This window comes from Phyllostomus hastatus, unplaced genomic scaffold (genome assembly GCF_019186645.2).
Source record: "Phyllostomus hastatus isolate PE091 unplaced genomic scaffold, TTU_PhHast_1.1 phas_scaffold_1674, whole genome shotgun sequence".
In the NCBI taxonomy this organism is placed as follows: domain Eukaryota; kingdom Metazoa; phylum Chordata; class Mammalia; order Chiroptera; family Phyllostomidae; genus Phyllostomus; species Phyllostomus hastatus.
The window spans coordinates 30,901,499-30,929,181 of NW_025334011.1; the positions used below are offsets into that span (position 1 = coordinate 30,901,499).

General features: G+C 40.5%; 1 protein-coding gene across 3 annotated transcripts; it reads left to right on the top strand.

The window, feature by feature from the left end:
• The first annotated feature begins 1,434 nt into the window (after positions 1–1,434).
• On the top strand, positions 1,435–27,530 carry SEPHS1 (selenophosphate synthetase 1). Of its 3 annotated transcripts, XM_045858035.1 has the most exons (10): positions 1,435–1,726; positions 4,634–4,903; positions 9,917–10,020; positions 11,421–11,528; positions 12,483–12,637; positions 14,506–14,596; positions 16,859–16,958; positions 22,622–22,834; positions 25,574–25,743; positions 27,058–27,530. In XM_045858035.1, exons 2-10 carry the CDS (start codon positions 4,711–4,713, stop codon positions 27,088–27,090), a joined length of 1,167 nt encoding a protein of 388 aa, XP_045713991.1. In that variant the 5' UTR covers positions 1,435–1,726; positions 4,634–4,710; the 3' UTR covers positions 27,091–27,530. The 3 variants fall into 3 exon arrangements, with proteins under 3 accessions (XP_045713991.1, XP_045713988.1, XP_045713990.1); XM_045858032.1 differs by lacking the exon at positions 27,058–27,530 and having other exon boundaries at positions 1,437–1,726; positions 25,574–26,864; XM_045858034.1 differs by lacking the exons at positions 1,435–1,726; positions 27,058–27,530 and adding an exon at positions 2,266–2,532 and having other exon boundaries at positions 25,574–26,864.
• Positions 27,531–27,683: the final 153 nt, after the last annotated feature.

Here is a 27,683-nt window from a genome sequence, read left to right on the forward strand (position 1 = left end):
CTTCCAGATGTGGGACAGCCTTTTTACAAACTAAACTTGTAAAAGGACAAATCTGAAACTCTGCTGACTGTGACACAAAAACCGAACTACTCAGCATGATACACGCATCTTCTCGTAAGGCCCTAATCACCTCTGTTGCATCACCTTCCCTAGTCCCAAAACTCTTTTTTCTAGTTGTGACATTTTTGCTAAAAACCAAACAAAACCCAAAGCCCACAATATCTTACAAAACCAATTTTAAAAGGAAGAGGATCAGGGGAAGAAAATGATGTTTTCTCCTGCCTTGATTCTAGTTATTTGGAGTGTTTCCTGGGGATTGAGACATCATGGGAGATTCAGAGGCAAATCCAGGTTTGTTAGCCACAGGGTTATGTGTCATTGGTACAGAAACCCAACAAATCACATCAAAGAACCCAGGCTACCCATGTTTTTTTTTGCTAACATACTGTAGGGGTACAGAGAAAGGACACAAAAGAGAGGAACCTGCATCAGCTGGTCTTCCAGGTTGCATTACTTCTGTATCCTTGCCTAGATGAAAACCCTGGGCGATTGTTCAAACAGAAATTTTAAGAATGAAAAGGGCATATGCATAACCCGCAAAACCTGACTTGCAACATAAAACACCTTTCTGTTAGTCAAAACATTCCTGCCCCAAAATACTTTCAGAAAATGCTGAACCACGCTAGAAGTTTGGTCCCCCACATTCCTAAGGGAAGCCCCTAAAGATCTGAAACCATTGTTCTTCGTTTGAGTCAGCAATGCATTAGAAAGGTGAAAACCTGAAAAAAAACAGGTAACTTCACAAGATGAATGAAGCGCACCTATCGTTGTCAATTCAAACATGTAAATAGGTTGTCATGTTCACTTGGATGTGTGGAGTAAATAACGTAACTGCAGAGGAACCATAAGCTCTGACTTCTACCAAGCACATCAAACCTGCAAGAAACTTTGCAGGACGCTTGCACATTCACTAAGGGCTCCTGAGCCAGACTAAACAATAGAAGGGAGAGTCGACTAAGTCGTTATTCGTCAAAAGCGCCGTTTATGATTTTAAGCCCTTCGTCTTCGCAAAGACGCCTTTCCCTCCGCTTCCACTCTTTTTAAAAAATTGTTTCCAGGGTCGTTGTCTTCCAGCACGACACAGCGTGTGCGCGCGGGGAGCAGGTACAGCGTACCACAGGGTAACGCCGCTGAGACCGGACAGATTTTGGAAAACATTCCTGGCCTTTCCAGCAGGTCGAGGAAAATTAGGTGGCCTGGGCGCCAGAGGTTGCTGCCAATGCAACTCGCAACTTTTGAAATCAATCCTTTTTGCATCAGGGAACCGATGCCACCGCTCCTAGGCTTTGCAACCCCCCACCCCTCCCCCGAGACCAATCATTGCCGCGCTCGGGCCTGCACAGCGCCCCCGCCCCCTTCCCGGGCCGCACGCAGCCACCGTGCAGCTCGGGCCGACGCCCACCGCCTCTTAAAGGGAGGTAGACGGCCCTTAAAGGCCCCTTGGCGCGGCGAACGGCGGAGCGTGGCGGCTCCTTCCCGGCGGGGGCCCGCGGAGCTGGGCCAAGCCCCCGCGGCGCCCAGCGTGGCCCGGGCCCTCCCGCCCTCCGCGCCGCCGGGAGCGGCATTTTTATTCAGGCGACGCTTAAGGGAGCCCGGCGCGCCCGGTGCATTGTGGGAGCGGCGGCGGCCCGTTTTCGGGAGGAGGCGGAGGGCGCAAAGCGAACCGGTAAGCGCCCGGCTTGGGGAGGGGGGGTGCGACACCAGGCTTAAAGGGGAATATTCGTCCGCAGGCCCCGGGCGGCCGTGCGGATCCCCCTCCCGGCCGCCCGGGCTGCCGGGAGTTGCGCACGGCCGGCGCGCACCAGCACTGCCTGCAGAGGGGCCGAGCCAGGGCTTGGTGGGGCCGCTTTAAAAAAGAAGCACCGCCCGCGCCGCCGCCGCCGCCGCCGCGCGGGGCCGGGGAAGGAGGGAGGGAGAGAGGGCGGGGGAGGAGTGGAGGGGGAGGGCGGCGGCGGAGACGTAGGGGTTAATTTTTTCGCCCGCCGACATTTTTGTGTGGCGGCGGCGGCGGCCGGCGGGCGCGTGCCGGGGAGAACCCAGGCCGGTCCCTTTGGCCCAGCGCCTTCCCGCCATCCGCCCCCCCCCCCCGGCCCCGTCTGCTGCGTGCGCCCTCCGACCCCCGGGCCGACCAGCGAGCCGGGGTCCTGCGGCGCTCGCCCCGCTGCGGCCACTGGGCCGCGCGCGGTTCCCGCCGCCGCTGCTTGGGAGGACGAGCGGGCGATCGGGCGGGCATGGCCCGTCCTGTGGCGCCGCGCTGCCTCCCCAGGCCGCGGCCAGCCCCCCGCGCTACACAAAGAGCCCAGGCCCGATTGGCCTTTAAAGGCGGCAGCCAAAGCTTTAAGGTGTCCCGCAGTTCCGTGCCCCATGCTCTGGTGACTTCGACGTGTGCTTCATGGCGAGCGCCTGGTCGCTGCGCCCACGTCGCCGTGTCCCCTCCATTGTTGATGTCCTGGGCTTAGGGGATTTGGGTAGGTAGGTATCGAGCCGGGGCTGCACCCTCTCCCACCGCCACTTACTGTGCTCCCCCAGCCGTGCGGCACTCTTTGCCGTCTCTTTGAAAGAAAATTAAACGTGACTGGGAAAGGAAAGGGTTAACCGTTATCTTTAAATATTCATGTCATTGTTTTAAAGGTGTAAACTGGCGGCTTTTGGGTTGGAGCTGACAGCCCTTATTATGCACATTCCTTCGCCCCCTCTTCCCCACATTAATTGCTCTTTCTCCCAAACAGACCCCCTTCCTCATTTCCCTCCCAAAATGTAAGAATTTGACTCTAATGTTAGCCTGTGAATGTGTGATTCGTGTCCCTTGTTCCATTTGGAATTTTAAAACTCTTGAGTGCCTTCTTGGTTTGAGGTGTTTTGAACTTTATTATTCCCTTTAAAAACTTGTGAAGATATAAGTGATGTTTAAAAGGAAGTTAGTCCCACAGGTTCCCCTCCTGCCTTTTTTTTTTTTTTTTGGATAGGGATTAGAGTAGGAAAATAACTTGATGCCTAGTGAGGTGTTTTCGTTTGTTTGTTTCCTGGTAGGAGTGAGGCTGAGTTAAATGAGACTTTGAGAGGAAAGGACTTTTGCTTTTGTTCCAAACTCCTCCAAGTCAACGTCCTATAGGACTTTACTAATTCTCAAATGGCTTCAAAAATTCCCATAGCGGTCACTTGCTTTGCTCTTTCGCTGCCGTCCTTTTGGACAGGTTGTTTTCTTGGAATGTTGCACTGTTGCAGCTTTCACACAGAAATCATTGCTCACCCCAACATGTTTTCGTAAAGACGGCTTGGATTACGGCCCAGACTCTGGCTCTGTGAGATTTACTTGAGTGATGTCCTGCGCAAGGATCGAAAACTCTATAATTGGGAATTATGTTCTTGAGCATACATTTTATAAGGGAAACTGACCCTCAAACTTGGGGTGTCCGTAATTCTATGTCCAATAGAATACAGTGTGGAGGTTTGTAAACCCTGGGAGCACATGGTGAGTTTTTGGTTTAGCCCCAAAGGTTTGGAACTCGGAAGTACTTGTTCCATTGCTACCAAGTACTATAAAGCTAGTGATTTAGTACAGCTTAATTTATCATTTTAGTTCTGTGATGAAACAAATGAATAGTAGCATATTTTGTCAGTGATGTGTGTGTACTAGTTTGCTGAGCAGATGTGTGCTTTCTAGGAACTAGCACTGCAGTAACACAGAGAACTTGACACCGCTATCGTGAAGAAAATGTACTTGACTATTAAACAGCAATTCCAGTTTTCAAGTTGTGTACTTTAGTGAGACGACCTATTAGTTTTGGGTTGTGTTGTGTACTTCTGGCTCAGTAAAAACGTTTTTCTAAAATTGAATTTAACATCATGAAGAATTTCACCAAATGCCTTTTCAACATCTTTTTCCTGCAGAGTATCCCATGGGTGTTTTATTTTTCTATGTGAGAGCAAAGATATCCAGAAAAGCCACTTTAACAAGCATCTAATTTCTAAATCACAATGCTTCTGAGTTGACAGATGAAGTGACTAAACATTTTTTCATAACGCTTCACACTAGAAGAACCTTTGTGATTTACTTTTCAAGATGGCACTGTGTCATGTAAACCAGCTGGCCCATAGTTCCTTCTTCAGAGGAGGTCTGGCTACCCCTCAGAGCCACATTTACAACAACACAAACATTGGATCTTACCTAGAGGATGCCTATGATGGTACAGTCACTTTAAAATGACATATTTGGCTTATGTATCACTGACTGAACTGTAATGGCCCCAAATCGTCATTTCCCAGTAGAGTCACTGATTTCAGTCCTCTTCACATTTACTTTTTACTTTCATGTATTCACTTGCTTTTTCGTACGTACTAGTGAGAAATCTTTTTCTTTTTTTAAGGTTTTATTTATTTTTAAAGGGGAAGAGAAGGAGAGAAATATCAATTCATTGCCCCTCACACTCCCCACAACCCAGGCATGTGCCCTGATGGGGAATTGAACTGGCAACCTTTTGGTTTGTGGGATAATGCCCAATCCACTGAGCCATACCACTCAGGGCACTAGTGAGAAATCTTTTGATGGTGTTTGTGTTTTGGTGATACTCAGGTTGATCTATAAAGAAACCAGCAGACTAGGAGAGAAAGGGGAGGAGCCCAGCTGTGAGGTGTGTACACCCAAGAACCATGTCTACACGGGAGTCCTTTAACCCAGAAAGTTATGAATTGGACAAGAGCTTCCGGCTAACCAGATTCACAGAACTGAAGGGTACTGGCTGCAAAGTTCCCCAAGATGTCCTGCAGAAATTGTTGGAATCCTTACAAGAGAACCACTTCCAAGAAGATGAACAGTTTCTGGGAGCAGTTATGCCAAGGCTTGGTATGTGAACCATTGTTTCTCTTACATTTCCCTGCGTAAAATATCTTGGCTGCAGTGTAGTCAAAGAGTTAAAAACCATGTTGCCTTTAAACAAAATTTTTCTAAGAAAGATTCGAAGAACAAAGCAATGGTAGCTTACTACATTATTGTAATTTGTCTGGAGGAGGAAGTGCTTGAGAAGCATCAAGAAATGTGCTGTAACCATTTATAAACTATTAAGTACAAGATTGAGACAGTTATATTATGGTAAAACCATTTTTAATTATATCGATTTTTCTTGTTAGCTAAGGATTAAGCAGAAACTCCTTTATGCCCTTATCCTAAACATTTCCTTAAAATGCTTGCATTCCCTCTATCACCTTAGGAAAGGTGGTGCTTATGCACCAGTGTGCAGTACACTGAGAGCAGTGATCAGGTTGGGAGTGGTGAGACTTGGGTGTTTCTCCCAAATATGCATTGTTTGAAAAGTTCCTTTGGGGAGGAAGAAGAATATACCAGGCACAGAAGGGGAGAAGACTGGACTGAAATGGTGGTTGCCCCCATATGTCATCTGGAATTGAGAGCCATGCTTTTTTCTTTACTGAATTCCTGATGAATTCCTGGTGGTTTGCCTTTTCCCAAACATAAAGCTCAGAAAGAAATTCTAGGCTTTTGGGATCTTGTTAGCTTTTATTGTGTGGTTTGACAGTATGTGATGCAAGACTGATCATTTTGTGATTTGATTGTTTGGTGGGTATTCTAGGAATTTGGATGTTTTGTAGTTACCATGTGTGACTTGATCAGCTTTCTTTCGTAAGATTCTTATTTATTTTCGCCCATTATTTTATTGTGAATACAACCTTGGTTTTGAACCCAGGGTACTCCTTTCTTCCCTGATACATAAGGCAGATAAAAGCAGAGTTGCTTTGATTGGGAGAGAGGAAGACTCACAGTCCACACTCTAGGGGCCTTAGGACTCCCAGGAACTCAATCTGAAGTGGCCTCACCTAGCTGATGTGTGAGTGTGGAGAAATACCACATGAATGAGTTGGGTTGGATATCAGCATGTCAACAAATAAAAACACAGATGGTTCCCAGTTTATGATGGTTCAATTCATGATTTTTTGACTTGATGATGGTATAAAAGCAGTATGCATTCAGTAAAAACTGTACCTGGAATTTTGAATTCCAGTTTTCTCCTGGGCTAGTGATATGCAGGTTGATGCTCTCTCGTGATGCTGGGTAGTGAGCTGCAGTCCCAGTCAGCCAGGAAATCACCAGGGATACAACTGATACTCTGTTGGTGGTATATTCATTGTGTTAGATGATTTTCCCAAGTATAGCTAATATAAGTGTTCTGAGCACATTTAAAGTAGGCTGGGCTAAGCTATGATGTCTGGTAGGTTAGATGTATTAAATGTATTTTTGACTTAGGAACGTTAAGAAGCATCTGTATACTGAAAAAGCTCTTCAGTAGCTTTGTCAAGAAAAACAAGCTACTGAATGGGGCAAAACAATGCAATAAAAACCTTATGAATACCTCTTTAGAACTTCCCCCGGTTGACCTTTTTGAGTACTTGGGCATGCCATGCACTGTTAAGCGCTTTGGTAATGGGTAGGATCATTTGCTCCTTCTAGCAGCACCATGACACTTGGCCAGGGCCAAGACCTGGAATCCATGTCTTCCAGTTCCTCTGCCTTCAGTCATCTGGTTTCCAAGTCCAAGCGTATTCAGAGTGGGGAGAGGAGCTGCATCACCTCTAATCGTTAGCAGTGGCAAAAGGGGACAGATGTCAACAGCAAGGGAAGAGGCAGGGAAAAGCAGATATAAACATAAAGGCAATGGATTCTGGTCACACATGGTTTTGAGAAGTAAATGAAAGTTGTCTCTCTTTTCCAGAAAAATGCACATCCATGGCATTTGCCTTCATGGTATTCACTAGAGGTAGCCACAGACCCCAGATTACAAGCAAATAGACACTGAAGAAAGCATGGTATTAAAACTATGTACAGAAGTGTTATGTCTTGATGGTATGACTTGACTTTGGAATCAGATCTAGAGTCGTATCCTGACAGTCACTTACATGTCACTAATGCTACTGTGCACATTCTTAACCCTCCAGAGCCTCAGTTTCCTGATTTATGCACTGGTATAATAATACTCTGTAAATTGCGATACCAGAAACTATCGTATGTATATGCACTGTGTGTATAAATACACATGTATGTGTAAGAATGTCTGTAAGTTTATACACACAGATGTGCTTATGTGTTTTTAATTTTTTTTCTAAAAAAGTGTCATATTTCCTGGATTCTAAGATGCTGTTAATTGAGGGATGAACCATAACAGTTGTTAAATGTACAGATATTAAATGTATTCTAACTAAAAAAAAATGTTAAAGTAAGTGTATCTAAGAACTTGGTACATCTGTTGCCTGGTACTTCAGAGCTGTCAAGTGTTCATAGTTCCTGGCAGTGGTGATGGTGTGATGATTTGGGTTTTCTTGATGGATGGTTTCAGTCTTCCTGTAAACCTTCTAGAATTCCCCATTGCTCAGATTGGTACTTGAGGCTTCCTTCACTCTCTGACATCTCCCTTTGTGCCCACTTGCCCTCTACCTGAATTGTCCCTCTCTCATCTTGATACGCTAGTTTTTCCAGGCCCGTGGCTCATTTCAGGCTCACACTCTCTTACTTCCATGAAATTCGATAGATGATTTGTAAACCAGTCGCTATGGACCAATGCTGTCCAAAAGAAATGTAAGCCGTATGTGTAATTTTAAATTTTCTAGTAGTCACATTTAAAAAAAAATTAGGTAAAGTTAATTATGTTTCATTTAACAGTAGAAAATATTATTTCAACATTCATATAAAACATGAGGTTTGGGTATTTTGATACTAGTATGTAAAATCTGGTGTGTATTTTACACTCACCGTGCATCTCTATCAGGAATAAACATTTCACATGCACCACGTGTAGCCAGTGGCTTGTGAAAGAGGAAATAAGGATAATGTGAGCTGCTTTTCAGCCCTAGGAACGTGCTCAAGAGTCATCAGTTAAAATGCTCTGATAGTAGGTATAAGTAAAAATTAAATGCTTTACAAATATATGTAATTCAAGTTTAAGAATACCCAAATTAGAAACATTTAAACCTAACATTCGGTGATTTTTTTTAGTGTGTCTTTCTGCAGTCCTTTAGTTTATATGAAAACAAACAAAACAAAAACTGTATCTCATTTCCAAAGTGAATAGTCATACACTCAGAATGACCAGTTAGAATGATCAATTTAGGGAGAATCAATATGAGTTAAATGTGGTTCTTGTTCTATTTCAATTTAAATGCTAAAGAACAATTGTTAAGTGAAATTTCTGAGAGTCTGCATGTTCACTCAGCTAATACACATGAAACTGATCACTGGTAAAGTGGATTCCATTGTCACAGATTTGCAAGAGTTGCCATTCTGAAACTAAACTCTCTGTTCCCTAACTGGATCTCCCACCAAGAGTTGCCATCTGGTATAGTAAAAAGAAATCAGCCTGTCTTCACAGAATCCGTGACTTTTTATTAAACTTGATTTTATTTTTTGCATTAGTAATAATAGACCAAGACCTGGGAAAATAAGGTGCCCCATGCCCCAGCATCTATTGGGTCTGTCCCATCTGTGGTGCTGAAATAGTTGTGCCTCAGCATTTTACTTATGCAAAATATGAAAGGTACATAAGTCTTTGTTTCATGTGATTTGGTATGATTTATCTTCGTTTCCTTTGGAATTCTGAATTGAGAAGGTAGCATCCCCCTTGCTTCTTTTTGTACCTCATCCTGCCTTTTTCTCTGCCTGTGGCCGATGGACTTGTACAGGTGAAGTCAGAGGGCAGGTGACATCCTTTTAAGACAGGCATAGGAAAGCACTCTACTCAGCCTACTTGGTGGGAAGGCCAGTTGGAATTTGTTAAGTTACCTGCATTACAGGTGATTTTTAAAGAAGTATAATTTTAGAAGTTGGTTTTGATGGTTTCTAAACTAATTTCAGGAAAAGAGAAGTATGCCTAATTAGCCTATTAGTTGTCTAAACAGTGGTACCTTGGTGCTACTCAATGTTAATTCGTTCCGGAACTCATAAGGAGTGTGGAAACCATGAACGATGAAGCATTTTCTCTTTCTGGTTGGCTTGTGACTCATACAACTGTATGAGTGTAATGTCCTGAGCAAGTGACGAGTGCTGAAACATTTTTTCTTGTCAATATGCAACTAGTACAGGGTTTGATGAGTTCTTAAGCCAGCAAGTATCCAGGTATGACTGTATTTTTCTAAATGTTTAACAACAATTCTAATAAATTGAAATATTTGCAACAGGCTTATTTAGCACATTTTCCCCCTTCATATTATAAGTAAGTAAAAGTGACATGTTTTTACAAGGGGAATAACATGGAATTTTAAGGTGTTCTCTTAAGAAACAATGCTTTTAGATACCACAGTATTTGTGTACTTGCTTGGTTGGAAATGATGAATTCCTGTTCTGTCTTTGCCCTCTTCTTTTTTCCTAATTTGTTATTTTCCTTATGGACTAAAATGTGGAAATAATAACATTTTATGTGTGTAAAATATTTTACAAATTTTCTGTTGGGAAAACAGAATAATGTCTGAAGATAAATTCAAATAAACTATAAATAAGACACCCCAAGTTCCATTTATGCTATTCTTATCTTTAAAGGAATTCTATATGGTGCCAGTCCCATGATACAGTATACATAGGGAAGTATCTATTCAAGGCATCCTGAGGAGCTAAAATTATACCGTGCTAAGCTTGAGTCTTTGTGACTAACAAATTTTACTCCCATTTTCTATCTCCAGCTAGTTATGTTTTACATTTATTTCAGTTATGCTTCTTGATAGGAAACACATTGCTGTCCTGGCAGCATGCATTGTTCTATAAGTATCTCAAGGAGAACACTCCTGTGCAGAACACTGATGGCATAAGATGAAATGGCCTTTCCTGTTGATTTGTGGATGATGATGACTTCCATCTTTGCAGGGATTGGAATGGATACTTGTGTCATTCCTTTGAGGCATGGTGGTCTTTCCTTGGTGCAAACCACAGATTACATTTATCCTATCGTTGATGACCCTTACATGATGGTAAGTTTGACCTAATATGTTTTCACATCTGGAGCTGCCATTTGTTTGGTTCTGGGTTGTGGTTGCGCTTTTATATGTGCATGTGTTTTCTTGTTTTTGTTATATCCAAATCATCCTCATCTCACCACTGACCTGACTCCTGCAATTGCAGTCATGCGATCTATTTCCTTCTCATGCTTGGTACTGCACATGAGCAGTTAGGCAGAAGTCCCTCTGCTGCTTTTGTGCCAGAACACCTGCTGTCTACTAACAGTGTCTGTCGACTGGTGTGTTTGTAGTTATTTTCTTTGTTTGATATTTGTAAACTCCTGACTCCTGTGTTTCAGGCCAGAGATATTATGATACCCTGTAATAAGTCTGATACTAGATGTTTCCTTCCAGAATACAGCTCACCACAATTTAACTTCTTGACCATTTATTCTGATTCTGGCCACTCCTTTAATCCCCAACTGTGTTATAGACTCACTGTGTAGAAGATGTGTCTGAACTGCTGGATTAAAGTTCCTAGCTACTGATCATGCCTGGCTTGGATATATTTCCCAAATGTTCATTGCATAGTTGCAATCAGCAACCCTTTGATCTACTCGGCTTTACCTTGCCATCCCACCAGCCGAGAAGAACCAATGAGGAGATTGGGAACATCCTATCCTTAGGAAATACCAGAGGTCCTTCCTGTGTGCCAAGGGCTCTGGGATCAAGCTGCACACATAGGGACTTGGGCCATGAGGCAGCCAAATGGGGGTGAGGGTGGGGTGTTCACCTCTCAGGTGCCAGTGACAAGCACACAGGTTAATAGAAACCTGTTTTCTCTCCACACATCCATCTGTTTTCTCCTCTAGAGCAGTATTCCTGAGAGACTGAGGTTAGCCACACCCTAGGTGTCCCACCTGAGCAGGTGGCAGAGGTAGCTAGAACAGGAATTCATCCTTTTTCTAGCATTTCTTAAAAGCATATGAGAGAAGCCAAAACAAAAGGGGCAGTAGGTTGCTACTACCCTAACCAGCACTTGGCACCCAAGTTGCAAACCACTTGTTGCCTCGTTACTGTTGAAACTGAGTCGCAGAAGGCTGTTAAGGTAACTGCCAGTCTGCCAGAAAATTATTGAAAAAAACCTAAACAAGCAAAAAAAAAAAAAAAAACCTCTGAAAATTCTAGTGTTTGGGAGTTTTTTATCCTTATTTCAGAAGAAAGATGACTTAGAAAGAGTGAATGGCCTAGCGATTCTGTGATTAAGGAAAGGTAACCAGTCTGCAAATCACAGAAACAACACCCCATCCCAGCAGCTGCCATCCCTGGAAAGTCCCTGGGTTCTCTTGGGAGTTACTCTGTAGACTCACTCTTTGTTTCCACATATGGAAAGTCCCCCTCTTGTCCTCTCTCATGTCTGTGTTCTCTTCCAGGGCAGAATAGCATGTGCCAATGTCCTCAGTGACCTCTATGCAATGGGGGTCACAGAATGTGACAATATGCTGATGCTCCTGGGGATCAGTAATAAAATGACTGACAGGGTAAGTAGGAGATGGACCAGCTGCTTATTGTCTGTTGTCTTGGTCACTTCACTGGACTGGTCACCTTTCTTTTCCCATCTGTAAAGTAAGGCGCCCAGGCTGCATGACTTCCGTATTTCATCATGTTCTCTATTTTTTGGCAGCTATTAGTGAATTAAAATAGTCTGGCCTATTCACATTTCATTACCACTGCCTGCTTGCCTTTCTTCTGGGTAGACCAAAGCCAAGACATTTATGTTTGTTTTAAAGTCTAGGCCACTTCCACACCAGGCCTGTGGACTGGACCAACCTTATAGACCCATGGTGTGCGGCACCCCCCGGGGACAGGCACCCTCCTCTTTGGTTGCTGATTGGTCACTGATGTAGGCAGTGATGGGGCTGGGGTGTCACGTGTGTTCCTGTGCTTACCTGGCAATGTCTGTAACCTTGCTATCTCTACCTGTTCTCCGACCCAGAGATGAATTCCCATTTAGATTATTTTTGAAAGGTACTGGTGTTTGTCCCCTAAAAGAAGTTTCCCCTGCCTCATAGAAACAAAAGTTTTCATTAGGCCCTTTTCTCCTGCACAGATGTGTAGTTGGGCCATCACTTGCACACAGTTGTCTGGGGAGGGCGGAGGGTGCATATTAAATGAGTCTTGGAGTTCTTACGGACCGTTTAAAGAGCTGGCTCAGGTTTTGGAGAGCCCTGTGTACCCAGTCACATTCCATTTTTTCCTTCTCTGTTGTCTGGGCTTCATTCCCATTGTAATCTAGAATATCTTCCAGCTTTTGATGAAATGGCTACAATGTAAACTATTCCGTCCTTCTTTCTTACTACTCCCTGTCCAGTCTGTAAACTTTCAGGACTTCTTTAGGGTTTTACAATTCTCTTTGTAACTACAAGTGTAGACTCTCTTTTCTTGGTTTTGTACTGAATTATATGACTTTTAATTTGTGTCCTTTTAAACCCTAGGAAAGGGATAAAGTGATGCCCCTAATTATACAGGGTTTTAAAGATGCAGCAGAGGAGGCAGGAACGTCTGTAACGGGCGGCCAAACAGTGTTAAACCCCTGGATTGTTTTGGGAGGAGTGGCTACAACTGTCTGCCAGCCCAATGAATTTATCATGTAAGTTGGTTTTGTTCCATGTCACCTGGCCTGGTTCTCTTTCTTTTCTTAAGATAGATTCATCGAGATAGAATTTGCATACTATAAAATCCACCTATTTAAAGTATATAGTTCAATGGTCCTTTAGTAATCACAGAGTTTTGCATCCATCCCCAGAGTCAGTTTTAGAATGTTTTCATCAGCCCAACAAGGAACCATGTCCCCCTTGACTGTCATGCCCTATCCTGGCTTCTTTCACTTTATATAATGTTAGCATAATATTTTTAAGGTTCATCCCTTTTGCAAGATCTATCAGTACTTTGTTCTTGTTTTTTAAATTTTTAATATTTTTATTGAAGTATAATTCATATAACAACATTTTACACAATATAAAATCCAGCATTTTAAAGTATATAATTCATTTTTTTATATTCACAAGGTTGTACAGCCATCATTATTATCCAATTCCAGAATATTCCAATCACCCCCCCACCCCCACCCCTGCAAAAAAAAAGAAGCCCTTTATCCATTAAGCAGTCATTCCTAATTCCCTCCTTCCTCCATCCTCTGGAAACCACTAATCTGCTTTCTGTCTCTGGATTTGTCTATTCTAGACATTCATATGGATGGAATCATACAATATGTGGTGTTTTGTGTCTGGCTTCTTTTACTTAGTATAATGCTCTCAAGGTTCATCCATGTTGTAGCATGTATCAGTACTTCATTCCTTTTTATGGCTGATAATGTTCCATTGTGTGGACATACCACAGTTTAGTCACAGGTGATAGATTTTTGTGTTATTATGAATGATGCTGTTATGAACATGCATATACAAGTTTTTATGTGGACATATTGTTTTGATTCTCTTGGGTATATATGCCTGAGAATTACAGGGTCATGTGGCAACTTTAACTTGAGTAACCCTCAAACTGGTTCCCAACAGCAATGTAGGAGGATTCCAGTGTCTCACATCCTCTCCAGCATTTGTTACTATTTTTATTTTACTTTATTTTATGTTTTTGTGAATAGCCATGTGAGTGGGTTGAAGTGATATCTAACTGGTTTGATTTGCATTTGCCTGATCACTAATGATACCGAGCATCATTTAATGTGGGTTTATTTTTTAGCCATTCCTAGATCTTTGGAGAAGTTTTTCTATTGGCACAGGTTGCCACTTCCCATGTTTCATGCATTGTGAAGAAAAGCCACCATGCTCTATTTTCTGAAGGAAGTACAAATTCTGTTTGTTTCTCTGGTTTTATGACTAGATACTGATAGGCACTGTTGACATGGCTCAGATTTGAAAGGTATAAAATGCTCTACAGTGTAGTCTCTCACTCATCTGCATCTCCAGTTTTTCTTCCTAAAGGCAACCACTCCTACCAGTCGTCAGTAATCTGAGTGCCAAGTAGGAAACTTACTGGTCCCTTGGTTGGTCTGAGTTTGAAACTTGAATCTGAAATCACCAAAACATTAGACCCACAGATTTGAGCCAATCGCATAGCCTAAGAATCAGTCTTTGTTTCAGAAGTCTTGCTGCCTCAGAGCATGGTTGGGTCTATATTGAAAATTAGACACGAGCATGGCCAAATCAAGGCCTGATCAGGCCTTTGCCTTTGAAGTCTAAGTGATTTGCTGCTTTATACATTTTATTGGGGGGCTGGATCTGGTAGGTAGTTGGTAGACTCTTGTATTCTCTTTTAGTGTTTTTGTTACAGTAGTAGCCTCAGTAGCAAGTTGCAAGGCTCTAACACATGGAGGTGGTGGTGGCTTAAATGTGTTTGCAAAGGCAATGTTTTTACCAGACTTTTCTTTCTCCTATTAAACTGTGGATGAATTTACCTCCTTGGTTAATTTGACCCATGCCCTTCCCTTGTTCTTTTTTTCAGGCCAGATAATGCTGTACCTGGGGACGTGCTCGTTCTGACCAAGCCCCTAGGGACTCAAGTGGCGGTGGCAGTGCACCAGTGGCTGGATATTGTGAGTGACCCTGCCTGCAGTGGGGGAGGAGGGACTGAACAAAAGTTTACAGGATTGTGGCATTTGGAGAAAAGGGCATTCATTTTCATTCAGGTCAACTAATCTCTTCAGTATGCTAGTGCAGGGAATGTGCTTTTTTACTTTACTAAAAGATACATCTGCTCCTGAAGTAAGTGTCACCTCTTGCCCATATAGGAAACCCTCCCCCTTGGACATGTTTTAATATGTTTCAGGTCTAGATCTTCTAAATGTCATCAGGTTGTCTTCTAAAAATGAGCTTCTTTAGCTTCACTACCAGGGAGTTTAGTATCAGTCACGCCCTTATAGAAATACTACAAATTGTCCTTACTCTTCTATTAAATCAGAGTTCTAGGTACTAAATACTTAAAGGAGGTAAACCCCAGCTTGGGGCTTCAAAGAAGCTCGTATAGAGAATTTGCAAGGCAGTGAGCTTGGTTTATTTGGTGCTGAGATAGCTTTATCTTTCATATCTTAAACATCACTAAAAAGTAATACAGAGGACAGATGATGTGTTATAGAATTATGTACTTGAAAGCTGTGTAATTTTGTTAACCAGTGTCACCCCAATAAATTTAACAAAAAGAAAAAAAATAATACGGAAGAGAATGTATGGAAAGTTTAGTGCTTGGGATATAAATAAGACCAGGGTTACTGACAATTTAAATTATTTTGGTAATGAGGTTTTTGGTTGTTTTTGTTTGGTTGTTTTCTCTTTTCAAACTAATTAGTAACTTAGGACATTTTGATGAATAATTATCTTGTAGAGAGAGCATCTGGAATAGATAGATATTTATCCTGAGTCACTTTTCCACCGAGCTATAATCATACTTCATTTAAGATTTTTCCCATTGTCATAACAACTCAAAAATTAATACAGTTTGTGGTGTATCTCACATATTTTGATGCTTTTAATTTCGACAACTGTCATCTGAAACTACCAATCCTGATAAACAGTTGAAAAAGAAGAATAACTTTATGTTATTCATAACCAAATATGTTCAGTTGATATAGCAGAGGAGAAAAAATCTCTGAGGCTGCCACAGTCTAGTTATTCTTTCCTTCTCACCCAGTGATGGTAGAGAGATTTCCCACCAAGTATAGTCCTCTGTAAATCTGCCTGGAAGGTTATTGCTGGGCAGTAATGCACAGAGTTGTTTCACAATACAACTACTCATATCTGAGGAAGTTGCAAGGGAGTTGCAAGCAGATGAGGTAAAGGGGCATCAAAGATGAGGGGTTTGGGATCCTTCTCTCCTCCCCACCCCACCCCCAGCTCAACACCTCTTTTGCTTTTATATCATTTTTTAATGTTCAGAATTGAAAAAAGCAAGTTTCAAAGACTCTGTAAGAGTACATTACCCTTTTCATAAAAGTCAGAAGGAACCAAAGAGCATGTTGTTTAGGCATCTATATGTATGAGGACACTATTTTTTTGAAAGGCAGGGGAGTAATGACAAGTATAAAACAAGTATCAGAACAGTTGTTACCTCTCGGGTGAGATGGGAAAAATGAAATAAGGAGGAATAGGTCTTATATAGACCTAAGGTACTGCACTGAGTGGTAGATTACTGGGTGTCGTTAAAAAGTAAGTGAATGCGTGGATGATAATCATTAATGGACCGTGATGACAGTATGTCAAGAACCCATAATCATGGTGCTATCTTCTTTGAAGATCGACTAAAGAAAAAGGGAAACACCTTTTTCTTCTTACTTTTATGATACCCTTTGTGGTTGGTCACCACGGCTATCCTCAGCACACATACAATCGAGTTGCTTTCACATTCATTTGTCCATAAGATGCCTCGATCCAGAATTCAGGTAGTTAGTAATAGTATAATTATATGAAAATAAAGCCATCAGCTTAATCGGGAAGATGGGGAGATGAACCAAAAGACGTTTAAAACTATTCATATGTGATTTACACCCTACCACAGAGGGGAAGCTGCCCCAGTGTTGGCATACCTTTCATTACCTGGGCATTAGCTTTTATAGCTAGTAAATTGCAGTGTTTGACTACAGAAGTGTGGCTTGAAAACATAAAAAATGCCACTATGGTATTTCTAATAACACCTAAAATAATAGTTACAGGGGGAAACAAGAAAACAATTTTGTACAAAATTTGAAAAATGACATTCCCCTTAGGATGACTAAAGAAAAATAGGCTTTTTCTTTCAGAGGTTAGAAGTAAGGATTAATCACATTTTTTCCTTCTTTTCTCCCTCATCTATGTTCCTGTATTAGCCTGAAAAATGGAATAAAATTAAACTAGTGGTCACCCAAGAAGATGTGGAGTTGGCATACCAGGAGGCAATGATGAATATGGCAAGGCTCAACAGAACAGGTATTGGGGCGGGAGGCTGCCTGCTGCTGGGTCGGCAAGTTTTCACAACAGGGTCAGGATGGGGACTACTTTAGGCTTTGCAGGCCACATACAGTCTCAATTGCTTTGAATTTTTTTATTCACAACTCTTTGAACATGTAAAAGAAGACCACTCTTAGCTGGAAGAATAGGCCATGGGCCAGATTTAGCCAATAACTGCAGACTCTCCTCTGTTGGTCCCTGGTTATAGACAGACTTGGGTTTGAGGACAGAAAATGCATGAATTTATTATATATATTTCCTTTCAGCCAAAGGGGGAAAACAAGATCCTATTCACAGGATTATTAAAAAGAAAAACATCAGTGAAGTACCAAAAAGAATGACTAGCACGTAGTATACAAAGTTTACTCCTTCAGTTTATGTTTAAAGAGAACTGTAGTGTGCCCTGCACTCTTCCAAGTGCTAGGAACACTGCAGCGAACAAAGGAGACAAAAGTCCCCGCCCTCTTGGAGTATACATTCCAAATGCTGGGTTGCTTCCAGATTGTCTGCGTAGAGCAACCCACACAGGTGCTTCTCTAGGAATAAATATGTGCAGGGCCTAAGGAACAGCGGTACGACACCCACGTGCCCACCGTCTCCTATGAGAAACAGTGGCCTTGGAAGCCAGAGGTGCTTCTCCCACACCCTGGTGCTAGATTCCTGCTTAGGGGTAACCGTTGTTCTGCATCTAATGTTTATTCTCACGCTTTTAAAATTTTTATCCCATAGATTTGTATTCTTAAGAAATAAATTAGTTGTTGTTTTTTTTTTTAATGAATTCTACCTGTATACGTTTTTCTTGCTGTTTTGTTCACTGTTTAATGTTTCTGAGCATCATCCCTGGTGTGTATACTTGTATTTCATTAATTTTCTCCACTGTATAATTTTCTACTCCATGACTTACTTATCTGGGCTACTCTTGTTGGGCATTTGGGTTGCTGCTGAGAACTTCCTTGGTCAAGGCTTCAGGTGTACATGTCTAATAGGTCTCTACTGCCTCAGCTTTCCTCTTTTTTAAATTTATTTTCTAAAATTAAAAAAATCCTCACATGAGAACATACTTACTGATTTTAGAGAGAGGGGAAAGGGAAGGAGAGAAACATCGAAGTGAAAGGAAAACATCAATTAGGTGCCTCTTCTGTGTGCCCTGACTGGGAATTGAACCCATGACCTTTTGGTTTACAGGACAACACTTCAACCAACTGAACCACACTGGCCAGTGTGCCTTGTCTTTTCTAGATAGTGCTGATTGTTTCCCAAAGTGGTTATACAACAGTTTATAATGATGCTACATTTAAAAAATTCTTCAATATATTTTCTATTTCTGTTTATTGTCTTTATTTTTTCTGTTGTAAAAAAATCATACTCATTATGGACAAGTTTTTAGAAAATGAAAAAAAGAGGGGAAAAGCATTGTCCATAGTCCCAGCACCCAAAAACAGCTTTTATTAATATTTTTATCTATTCTTCCAGGATTTTTTTCTGTGTGGTTGTTTGTGATTTACTGTTGTTTTATTGTGGATGTTTTAAACCTGTGGTTATCATACATTTTGTATGTATTTGCAATCTGCTTTTATTCATTTAACTTTACTAAATTCTTTTTTCCGTATTATATAATTCTAGTATACATAATTTTTAATGGCTAGATGTTCTACCAGAGAGATACACGATAATTACTTTACCTTTCACTTAGCTTTGAAAAATTGATTTTGAGATCCAATTTTTCTATATTTTTTCCCTACACTCCAGGAATAGTTTTTGGCCATATTCCACAGGTGAATAGTAATTATTTCTTTGGTCTCCTGGTGTCTCATCACTTAAAATCAAGGCTTCTCATTTGTGTTTCTGTTCCTGTGACACTTAAACTGTTTGAGGAGTCTTTTTTCTTTTTATCCTTCAAATTAAGTAGTTTGACAATAGAAAGGGATTGGTAATGGACCTGTTTTTATAAATTTGGATTATTATTTTGCTTATATTTGAGTGTTTATGATTCCCCATCCTTATTTTTTTACACATTGTTGGTAGGAATACAGTATGACAGAATGCTTGTGGAGGAGTATTTGGTCATATCTAGCAAAAATTTATTTGACATAGCAGTCCCACTTCTGTGAATCATCTCAAAGGTACAGTGGCCAGAATATGAAATGATGTGTACAAGGCTATTCATCGAAGCACTATTTATAATTATAAAAGAAGGAAACAATCCAATGTCCATCCGTAGGTGACTGAATTCTTGTCTGTATGCACATACATGACTATAAAAAGGGAAGAGAAATCTGTATCACTGGGGAGCTATCTCTATGATATGATTAAATGAAAAATAGGAAGGGTCAGAATCTTGTATACAGTTTGCTACATTTTGTGTATTCTTATGAATATGAAGTAATGTGTATTATACTTTCAAAAAGAAGCAGTGGCAACAGATCTTTAATAAAAATTGTTACATATCAGAGGGACTAAGGAGAAAGCAGATTCACTCTGAACACTCATTATTTTATAAATTTGACTTTAGAATGTTTTATGTCATTTTTTATGGTTTAAAAAATTTAATAAAGAGCACATCTTACAAATCCAAACCACATTTTTATTATACTTTATTTATGCTATTACAGTTGTCCTGATTTTTCCCCCTTTGACCCCTTCCACCCAGCCCCCACCCCACTCCCTCAGGCCATCCCCCTACTGTTGTTCATGTTCATGGTTCATACACATGTGTTCTTCAGCTTCTCTATTCCCTATGCTGTAATTTACACCTCCATGGCTGCTCTGTAACTATTGCACCAATTTGTACTTCTTAATCCCTTCACTTTTTTTGCCCATCACCTGACCCCAGCCTTCCACCCCACTGTGATCTGGCAATCATCAAAAACATTCTCTATGATTCTGTTTCTATTCTGCTTGTTTGTTTATTTTGTTTTTTAGATTCAGTTTTTGATAGATATGTATTTATTGCCGTTTCATTCATATTTTTTGTCTTCTTAAAGAAGACCTTTTGCTAACTCCATTTTTTAAAAAATGTGTCTAATATATACCAACTTAATGGCAAAACCACATGGGGAAGAATTATGAAAAAGCTAAGAAATCTAATCTTGAATTTGGAATTATTAGTATAAGCTTAGCATTTTTTCCCTCTCAAAAAATGCTTATTTCTAAGCCTTTCACAAAGGTCTAGAAGCAGTGATAACCCATTAGTAACGAACTCCTAGTGCCAAGATTCTGATCTGAAAATTACCATTTTCCACTAAAAAATGCCAAGACTCCTTGGGGAAATGGCTGGTGCCAACTGTGGGACAGGAAATACTGAACATAATAAGTCTGGGCCATTCCCATGCTTTGAAAGTAATGGAGCTATCAGCAACTGATAGGATAATGTCACTTCACATAACTTGAAGAGGCTCTCACCAGTCAAATTTAAGGGGGCAAGACAATGTGAGCATTAAAAAAAAGAGTTGAAGTATATCAGGTATCTAAAATCAATGACATCATAATGATTAAAATGTGTAGGTTACCTTTGGAAGTTGCTAGGGTGCCAGCTTGTTCTGCAGATAAGTAAAGGAAATCAACCACATATTTTACTGTTCTTGTACAGGCTTTATTTTGAGGGAAACCAAATAACTTTTTTAAAAAGGTCTTTGTAGAAGAGTCACATCTAATAAGTGCAGAAAAATGATTGAATTACAAATTGGCTATTTTTTTATGCTAACCCCCTTGATTTAGTAAACCTCAGTAATAAACATCAGTGGCTGTTAAAATTGCAGTTATCAAAACAGTATGATATTGGTGAAAGAATGGAAAAATCAATGGAACAGTCTAGAAAGTCCAGAAATAGACCCATGTAAGTATAGTTAGTTGATCCTTGATAAAAGAGCAAAAGCAGTTCAATGGAGAAAGGATAATTTTTTCAACAAATGGTACTAAAACAACTGGACATCCATAGGAGAAAAAACATTATAGACACAGGCCTTACACCTTTCATAAAAATTAACTCAAAATGGACTATAGACCTACCTGTAAAATGCAAATCTGCCAAACTCCTAAAAGATAATAGAGAAGAAGATTTAGGTGACCTTTGGTTTGGTGGTGTTTTTTAGATAAAACAGCAAAAGTACTATCCATAAGAGAAAAAACTGACAAGTTGGATTTCATTAATGCAAAAAACACATTCTATGAGAGACACCAATAGGATAAGAAGACAAGCCACAAACTAGAAGAAAAGTCTTTGTAAAACAATTCTGACAAAGGACTGGTATTCTGAATATACAAAGAACTCTTCAAACTCAGCATTGAGAAAGCAACCCGATTTAAAAATGTGCAGAAGGTCTGAAAAGACACAAAAGAAGATACACAGATGACAAATAATCATAGGGAAATGTGCTCCACATCGTATGTTATTAGGGAATGGCAATTTAAAACAAGATGCTATTCAAAACTACATGCCTATTAGAATGGTTTAAGACGAAAACACTGACAACATTAAATGATGAGAGGGATGTGGAGCGTTAGAAACTCTCATGCTGGTGGGAATGCAAAATGGTACAGTCACTTTGGAAGACAGTTGGGTGATTTGTTACAAAACTAAATATACTAACATGATCTAGCAGTTGTGCTCCCTTGGTATTAACCCAAATGAATTGAAAACGTCTGTCCACTCAGAAATTTGCACAAAGATGTTTCTCACAGCATTGTTTATAAATGTTAAAACTTGCATGCAATGACACCCTTCAGCAAGTGAGTGGATAAATAAAATGGTACATCCAAACAATGGAATATTATTGACAGCTAAACAGAAATGAATTGTCGAGACATGAAAAGACCTGGAGGAACCTTAAATGCATATTACAAAGTGAAAGAAGCCAGTCTGAAAAGACCAAACACCATAATTCCAAATTCTGGAAAAGCTAAAGCTAGAGACAGTAACCACATCAGTGGTTACCTAAGGGGGAGAGATAAACAGGAGGAACACAGGATTCTTAGGACAGTGAAACATACCTGTATAATAATATGATGATGGATGCATGTTATGAATACATTTGTCAACACCTACAGACATTAAGAGTGAACCCCGGTGTGAACTGTGAACTTCAGTTAATAATGTATCAGTATCGGTGTATCACGTAACAAATGTACCACACTGTGGTAAATATTAAAATAGGAGAAATGGGGCGTATGGAAACTTCCTATACTTTCCACTCAATTTTCTGTAAACCTAAAACTAATCCAAAAATAAACAGTATTTTTTAATTAAAAATTAAGAAATTAACCTTTACTTCCAGCAAGATTGCCTTAAATTTTTGTCAGTCTTTGAAAGCCCTGTTTTTGTATTTTAAGATGGTTTACACAGGTTTAATTTTCACTGTGAACAGATTTTTTAGTTTATTGGGAAGTTACTGTTAATTGAAGCAGCTGATAGTTCTAAGTGGTTGAAATTAAAAGAAACCACTTTGAAAATTTCACTGTGGGTTTTGTTGATTTTTTAAAAATTACATTTTCATTATTTCAAAATACTATCCCCCTGACAATTAGGAATTTTGAGATCAGAGCATATTTAAGATTTTGACTTGAGGAAAGGTGGGGGTTTTTTTCCCTCAGAAAGTCTCCAATTATTACACCAGATAATAAATTCCTTTTCTGGTCTCTCTTAGCTGCAGGACTCATGCACACGTTCAATGCCCACGCTGCCACTGACATCACGGGCTTTGGAATTCTGGGTCACGCGCAGAACCTGGCCAAGCAACAGAGGAATGAGGTGTCCTTTGTCATTCACAACCTCCCTGTCCTGGCCAAGATGGCTGCTGTGAGCAAGGCCTGCGGAAACATGTTTGGCCTCATGCATGGGACCTGCCCGGAGACATCAGGTATAAGGATCCTGGGCCCAAATCTGAGGATTAAACTAATAGGGCTAATGGAAAGTTCCATGAGAAGGAAGAAGCCAAATACATAAGCATGACCCCATTTGGTGTGAGGTCAGTGCTGATAACCTTGGCCTTTTTGCAAAAAAAAAAAAATGTTCTCAGCCCCATTGTGCTGTAGGTAACCAGCCTCCTGCCATCCTGTGTGTGGTGGAGCAGTATTAGTTAAGTTCAGTGTTTTTCCTGTTTGGTGATAGAATGGGAGGGAGGAAGATAAGGGAGAAAAATAAGTCACTAAATTTTCATTGGAAACCTAGCAGTTTTTAATTATATTTTATTGATTATGCATTTACAGTTGTCCCAATTTTTCCCCCTTTGTCCCCCTACATGCAGTAGCCCCCAGTCCCTCAGGCAGTCCCCACACTGTATGGGCCATGCATGTGATATAGATGAGTTCTTTGGTTACTGTATTCCCTGTGCTGTACTTTACATCTCCATGGTTATTCCGTAACTGCCTTTTTGTACTTCTTAATCCCTTCACCTTTTTCACCCATTCCTCCACACCCGTCCCCCAACTGGCAACCATCAGAACATTCTCTGTATCTATGATTCTGTTTCTGTTCAGCTTGCATGTTTGTTGATTGTTGATAGGTATATATTTGTTGCAACTTTATTATTCATAATTTTTATCTTGTTCTTAAGACCCTTTTAACATTTAATATAATACTGGTTTGGTGGAGATGAACTCCTTTAGCTTTTTCTTGCCTGGGAAGCTCTTTTATCTGATACAAAGTGATGGTATCTTATCTAGTGATAGCTTTGCTGGGTAGACTAATCTTGCTTGTAGGTCCTTGCTTTTTGTCACTTTGAATATTTCTTGCCAGTCCCTTCTGGCCTGCAAAGTTTCTGTAGAGAAATCAGCTAACAGTCTTCTTGGAGCTCCCTTGTAGGTAACTGCTTTTCTCTTGCTGTTTTTAAGATTCTCTCTTTGTCTTTAACCTTGGCCTCCTTGAGTTCATCTTGTTTGGGACTCTCTGTGCTTCTTGGACTTGCATGTCTATTTCCTCACCAAGTTAAGAAAGTTTTTTGTTATTTTTTCAAATAGGTTTCCAGTTCTCTTCTCTCTCTGGCACCCCCATGATACAAATATTGGAATGCTTGAAGTTGTCCCAGATGCTCCTTACACTATCCTCATTTGGGGGGGATCCTTTTTTCTTCTTGCTGATCTGATTGGGTATTTTTTGCTTCCTCATATTCCAGATTGCTGGCTTGATTCCTAGCTTCATCCACTCTACTGTTCTTTCCCTGTAAATTGTTCTTTATTTCAAGTATATACTTTATTTCTGACTGGATCTTTTTTATGCTGTTGAGGTCCTCAGTAAGTTCACTGAGCATCCTTATAACCAGGGTTTTGAACTCTGCATCTGATAGATTGCTTATCGCCATACTTCTTTGTCTTCTCATTTTGGCAGCCTCCCTGTCTTTGTCTCTGTGTATTAGGTAGAGCTGCTACATCTCCTGTGCTTGGTAGAATGGCCTAATGTAGTAGGTGTCCAGTAGGGTCCAGTAACAGCCTCCCCATTACCCAAACTGGGTACTCGAGGTACACCCTTCATGTGGGCTGTGCACACCCTCCTGTTGTAGTTGAGCCTTGATTACTATTGGCATGTGCAGGATCAGCCATGGCCTATGTTCTTTCTGAGGTCACACAGCATAAGCTACATAGCAATCTGCAGATAGCTGCTACTTGTGCTGGACTTATAGGTACCCAGTTGAGGCCAAGCTATGGGCTGAGGCCAGCTGCTGCTAGTGCCGAGCCTGGTGCCACCTAGCAAGAGGTACAGGGCTTGCTGAAGCCAGATACTGCTTATTTGAGATATTTTAGGGAAATCTGAAGCATGGACCAAGGTGTGCCAAGACAAGCCATTCATATGGAAAAGCCACTGGAAACAGCTTAGGTGGGCTTAAAAGTTGAGTGACTCAGGGGATCACCAGGGTGGAGAACGGTTGATGGAGTCTCAGAAAAGGTGCCCACCTGTGGGCTTTGATGGGGAATGACTCAGAAAAGGAACAGTGGCCTCTGCCAGCACTTCTGTCTGAGAGATAGCTGTCCCCCAGCTCTCGCCCTGATGCTGGACCATTCATTTCCTCCCTGTATATCTGGTGCTTTTCAGTCTGCTGCCCCCACACTGGAGCTCACAGGGAGTGAGTCTGAGTAAGTCTGTGCATGGGCCCTTTAAGATGAGGGAGTAGATTTTTTCCTGATTGTGTTACTGCTATTTGCAAATAAAATTTTGTGCCCTTGCTACTGAAACAGCAATGAAAATTTATTTAAATAGATTCTGTACTTTTCTGAAGATAATGATAGAGCAAATGAGAGAACCTAGGTACTTTGAGAAGTAGTCTTTCATGATCTTAATTTTTAAATTAAAAAAAGGAAACATTTTTGTAAAACAAAGAATCCATGTAGAGAATTAAAAAGGGAAACCTCTCTTGTTTTTAAATATTTCTCTCACTGTAGATTGGAAAAAATAGCTACCACATATTTTCCAATAAACTGCTTACTTACAGTTTAATCTGTGGAATAGATAAAGGCAGAACGGAATAGGCTTCCTAGTTGAAAGGGCAGCTTGAGGTAGTTCTCCATTGAGCATAGAACTGTGCCAGGAGTGTTTTAGAAAGATAGTGATAGAGAAATTGCTCACACAACATCACAATTAATGGTAATCTTTTTTTCTTTGCCAGGAGGCCTTCTAATCTGTTTACCCCGTGAACAAGCAGCTCGGTTCTGTGCAGAGATAAAGTCCCCCAAATATGGTGAAGGTCACCAAGCATGGATTATTGGGATCGTAGAGAAGGGCAACCGTACAGCCAGAATCATAGACAAACCCCGGATCATCGAAGTTGCACCACAGGTGGCTACTCAAAATGTGAATCCCACACCTGGTGCCACCTCTTAATCTAGACCGAAATAGCTATTTGGTTTTGTTTTTAAATAGATTTATTTCCTTTATCATCATTTCAATTAAAGACTATAAACAACAAAAATTTCATTGTGTCTACACATTGGTGACCTGAGGTCAATTTGTGAATGGATGCAATTAATAAAATAAAATCCATTGCCTTTTTTTTTCCTGTTACATTAACTGAAGATGCACCTAATCTTGAGGCAGCTTCTGAGTTGAGAATTATATTGTTATCCAATACTGTTGATTCATTTTGAATCTTTAGACACTTATCTCTTGCCGCATAGGCTCTTTTTAAAGGTGCTTTGACATAGCACAGACATTACCAGTTGTAGTGTCAACTCGCAGTTTGTGTCTTTCACTTCATGTATATTTATCATCAGTCTGATCTTTTCTAAGTGTCTCGAATGGTATTCTGGACAGACGGAATTGGTAAGTGGCAAATGGTATCTCATTAGGAAGAGGGTTGCATGATTCCTTTGAGTCTTTGATTTGTAAAGCCTAGTCTTCTAATTCAGGAGCATCTCTGACCCAGGATGTTTTCCAATAGTGCATTCAGTTAAACAAGGCAAGTGCTTAATTTAATCTGCATGGAAAGCATTTGGAAGACAAAAAAAATTTTCTTTCTTTTTTTTTTTTTGTAGCCTTCCTAATTACAGTAATATCATTAACTGTTTACCAATAGCAAAAACAGGATACTTTTTGCAATGTAATTAGATGTTCTATAGTGCAACAAGGAATTGCCTTCTAAAAGGGGGTTCATGTATAATACTCATTTACAATTCAATATATAATTACACAAATAATTTTTAAATAGAATCAATAATAAATACTGTTCTGTGGATGGTAGTGCTTAATACATTTTATATTTTGTATAGTGATTTCAGGCCTTTTGTTTTCTTAAAATCAGCAGCTACTTAGCCTAATTCTGAGCATTATTTTGTCCTTTGTGCCAGTACATTTTTGTGCACGCTTTTTGTGATATGTTAAAAATCTTCATTGCCAACATTGCAGCTTGAACTCAAACTTGTTCAAATAAATATTTAATTTTTTTTATTGCTCTTGTATAATCAGATGCCCCTTTTAGTGTTATTTTAGAAGCATTGGGAGGGTTTTGGCTAAAGTACAATTTATTGGGGAAAAGCTAGATTTTAGTTTTATAAAACTTTTAAGTCTTTCATGGGACCTATATTTTCTTGAATTAAATTTTGTAGTTCTAGGAAAAACAGGCAATCTAAAACGGTGTTTATCTGTGTTACTTAGAAGCAGAGGCCTCCTTATATTGTAAACTACTAAGTGATTTGGAGGGATTCCTGTCATTAAGCACAAGTGCACTGGCCCCTCAAGTGTCTGCATGAGAGAAAAAGCACCACATCACTGCAAGCTTGTGAATGCTTCCCGCTTACAGGCAATAAAGCCATGTGAACCAATCAACTTCTTGCCAAAGGAAACGGCCACTGAGGAGAGAAAGCCCCTGGAAGAGGCTTTACTATGGACACTCCCCTACCCCTTTTGGGACCCCAAGGGCAGCCTGTCTGGCACGTGTCACTGGTGTCACTGGTGTCACTGGTACTCAAGCCGTAAGGATTGTGTGTGGTACCTGAGAGGCTGCTACAGAACTGAAATTAATTGGACATTCTATAGGGATTTATACAGATGTTGGTCCTCAAAAGTTAAAAACCATTGGTCTGCAAAATAAAATGTGTTGGAAACCTCAGAAATGAACATACTGTTGAACTTTATTTAAAAAAAAATACTCATGATGACTAAATCTGAACAACTTTAAATGTAGGTCACATCTTCAAGGCTGATGATTTCCTTGGTGGCAGGCCTACTGAGAGCAAGTGAGGTAAATGGATTATGCTCTTGAGGAAATCACCTTTGTGAAG

Bases quoted from the DNA above. Each gene is read 5' to 3' on its own strand.
- SEPHS1 (XM_045858032.1), top strand. From the start codon at position 4,711: ATGTCTACACGGGAGTCCTTTAACCCAGAAAGTTATGAATTGGACAAG. The intron at 4,904-9,916 runs GTATGTGAACCA...CCATCTTTGCAG, and splicing joins AGCAGTTATGCCAAGGCTTG to GGATTGGAATGGATACTTGT. The intron at 22,835-25,573 runs GTATAAGGATCC...TTTCTTTGCCAG, and splicing joins GACCTGCCCGGAGACATCAG to GAGGCCTTCTAATCTGTTTA.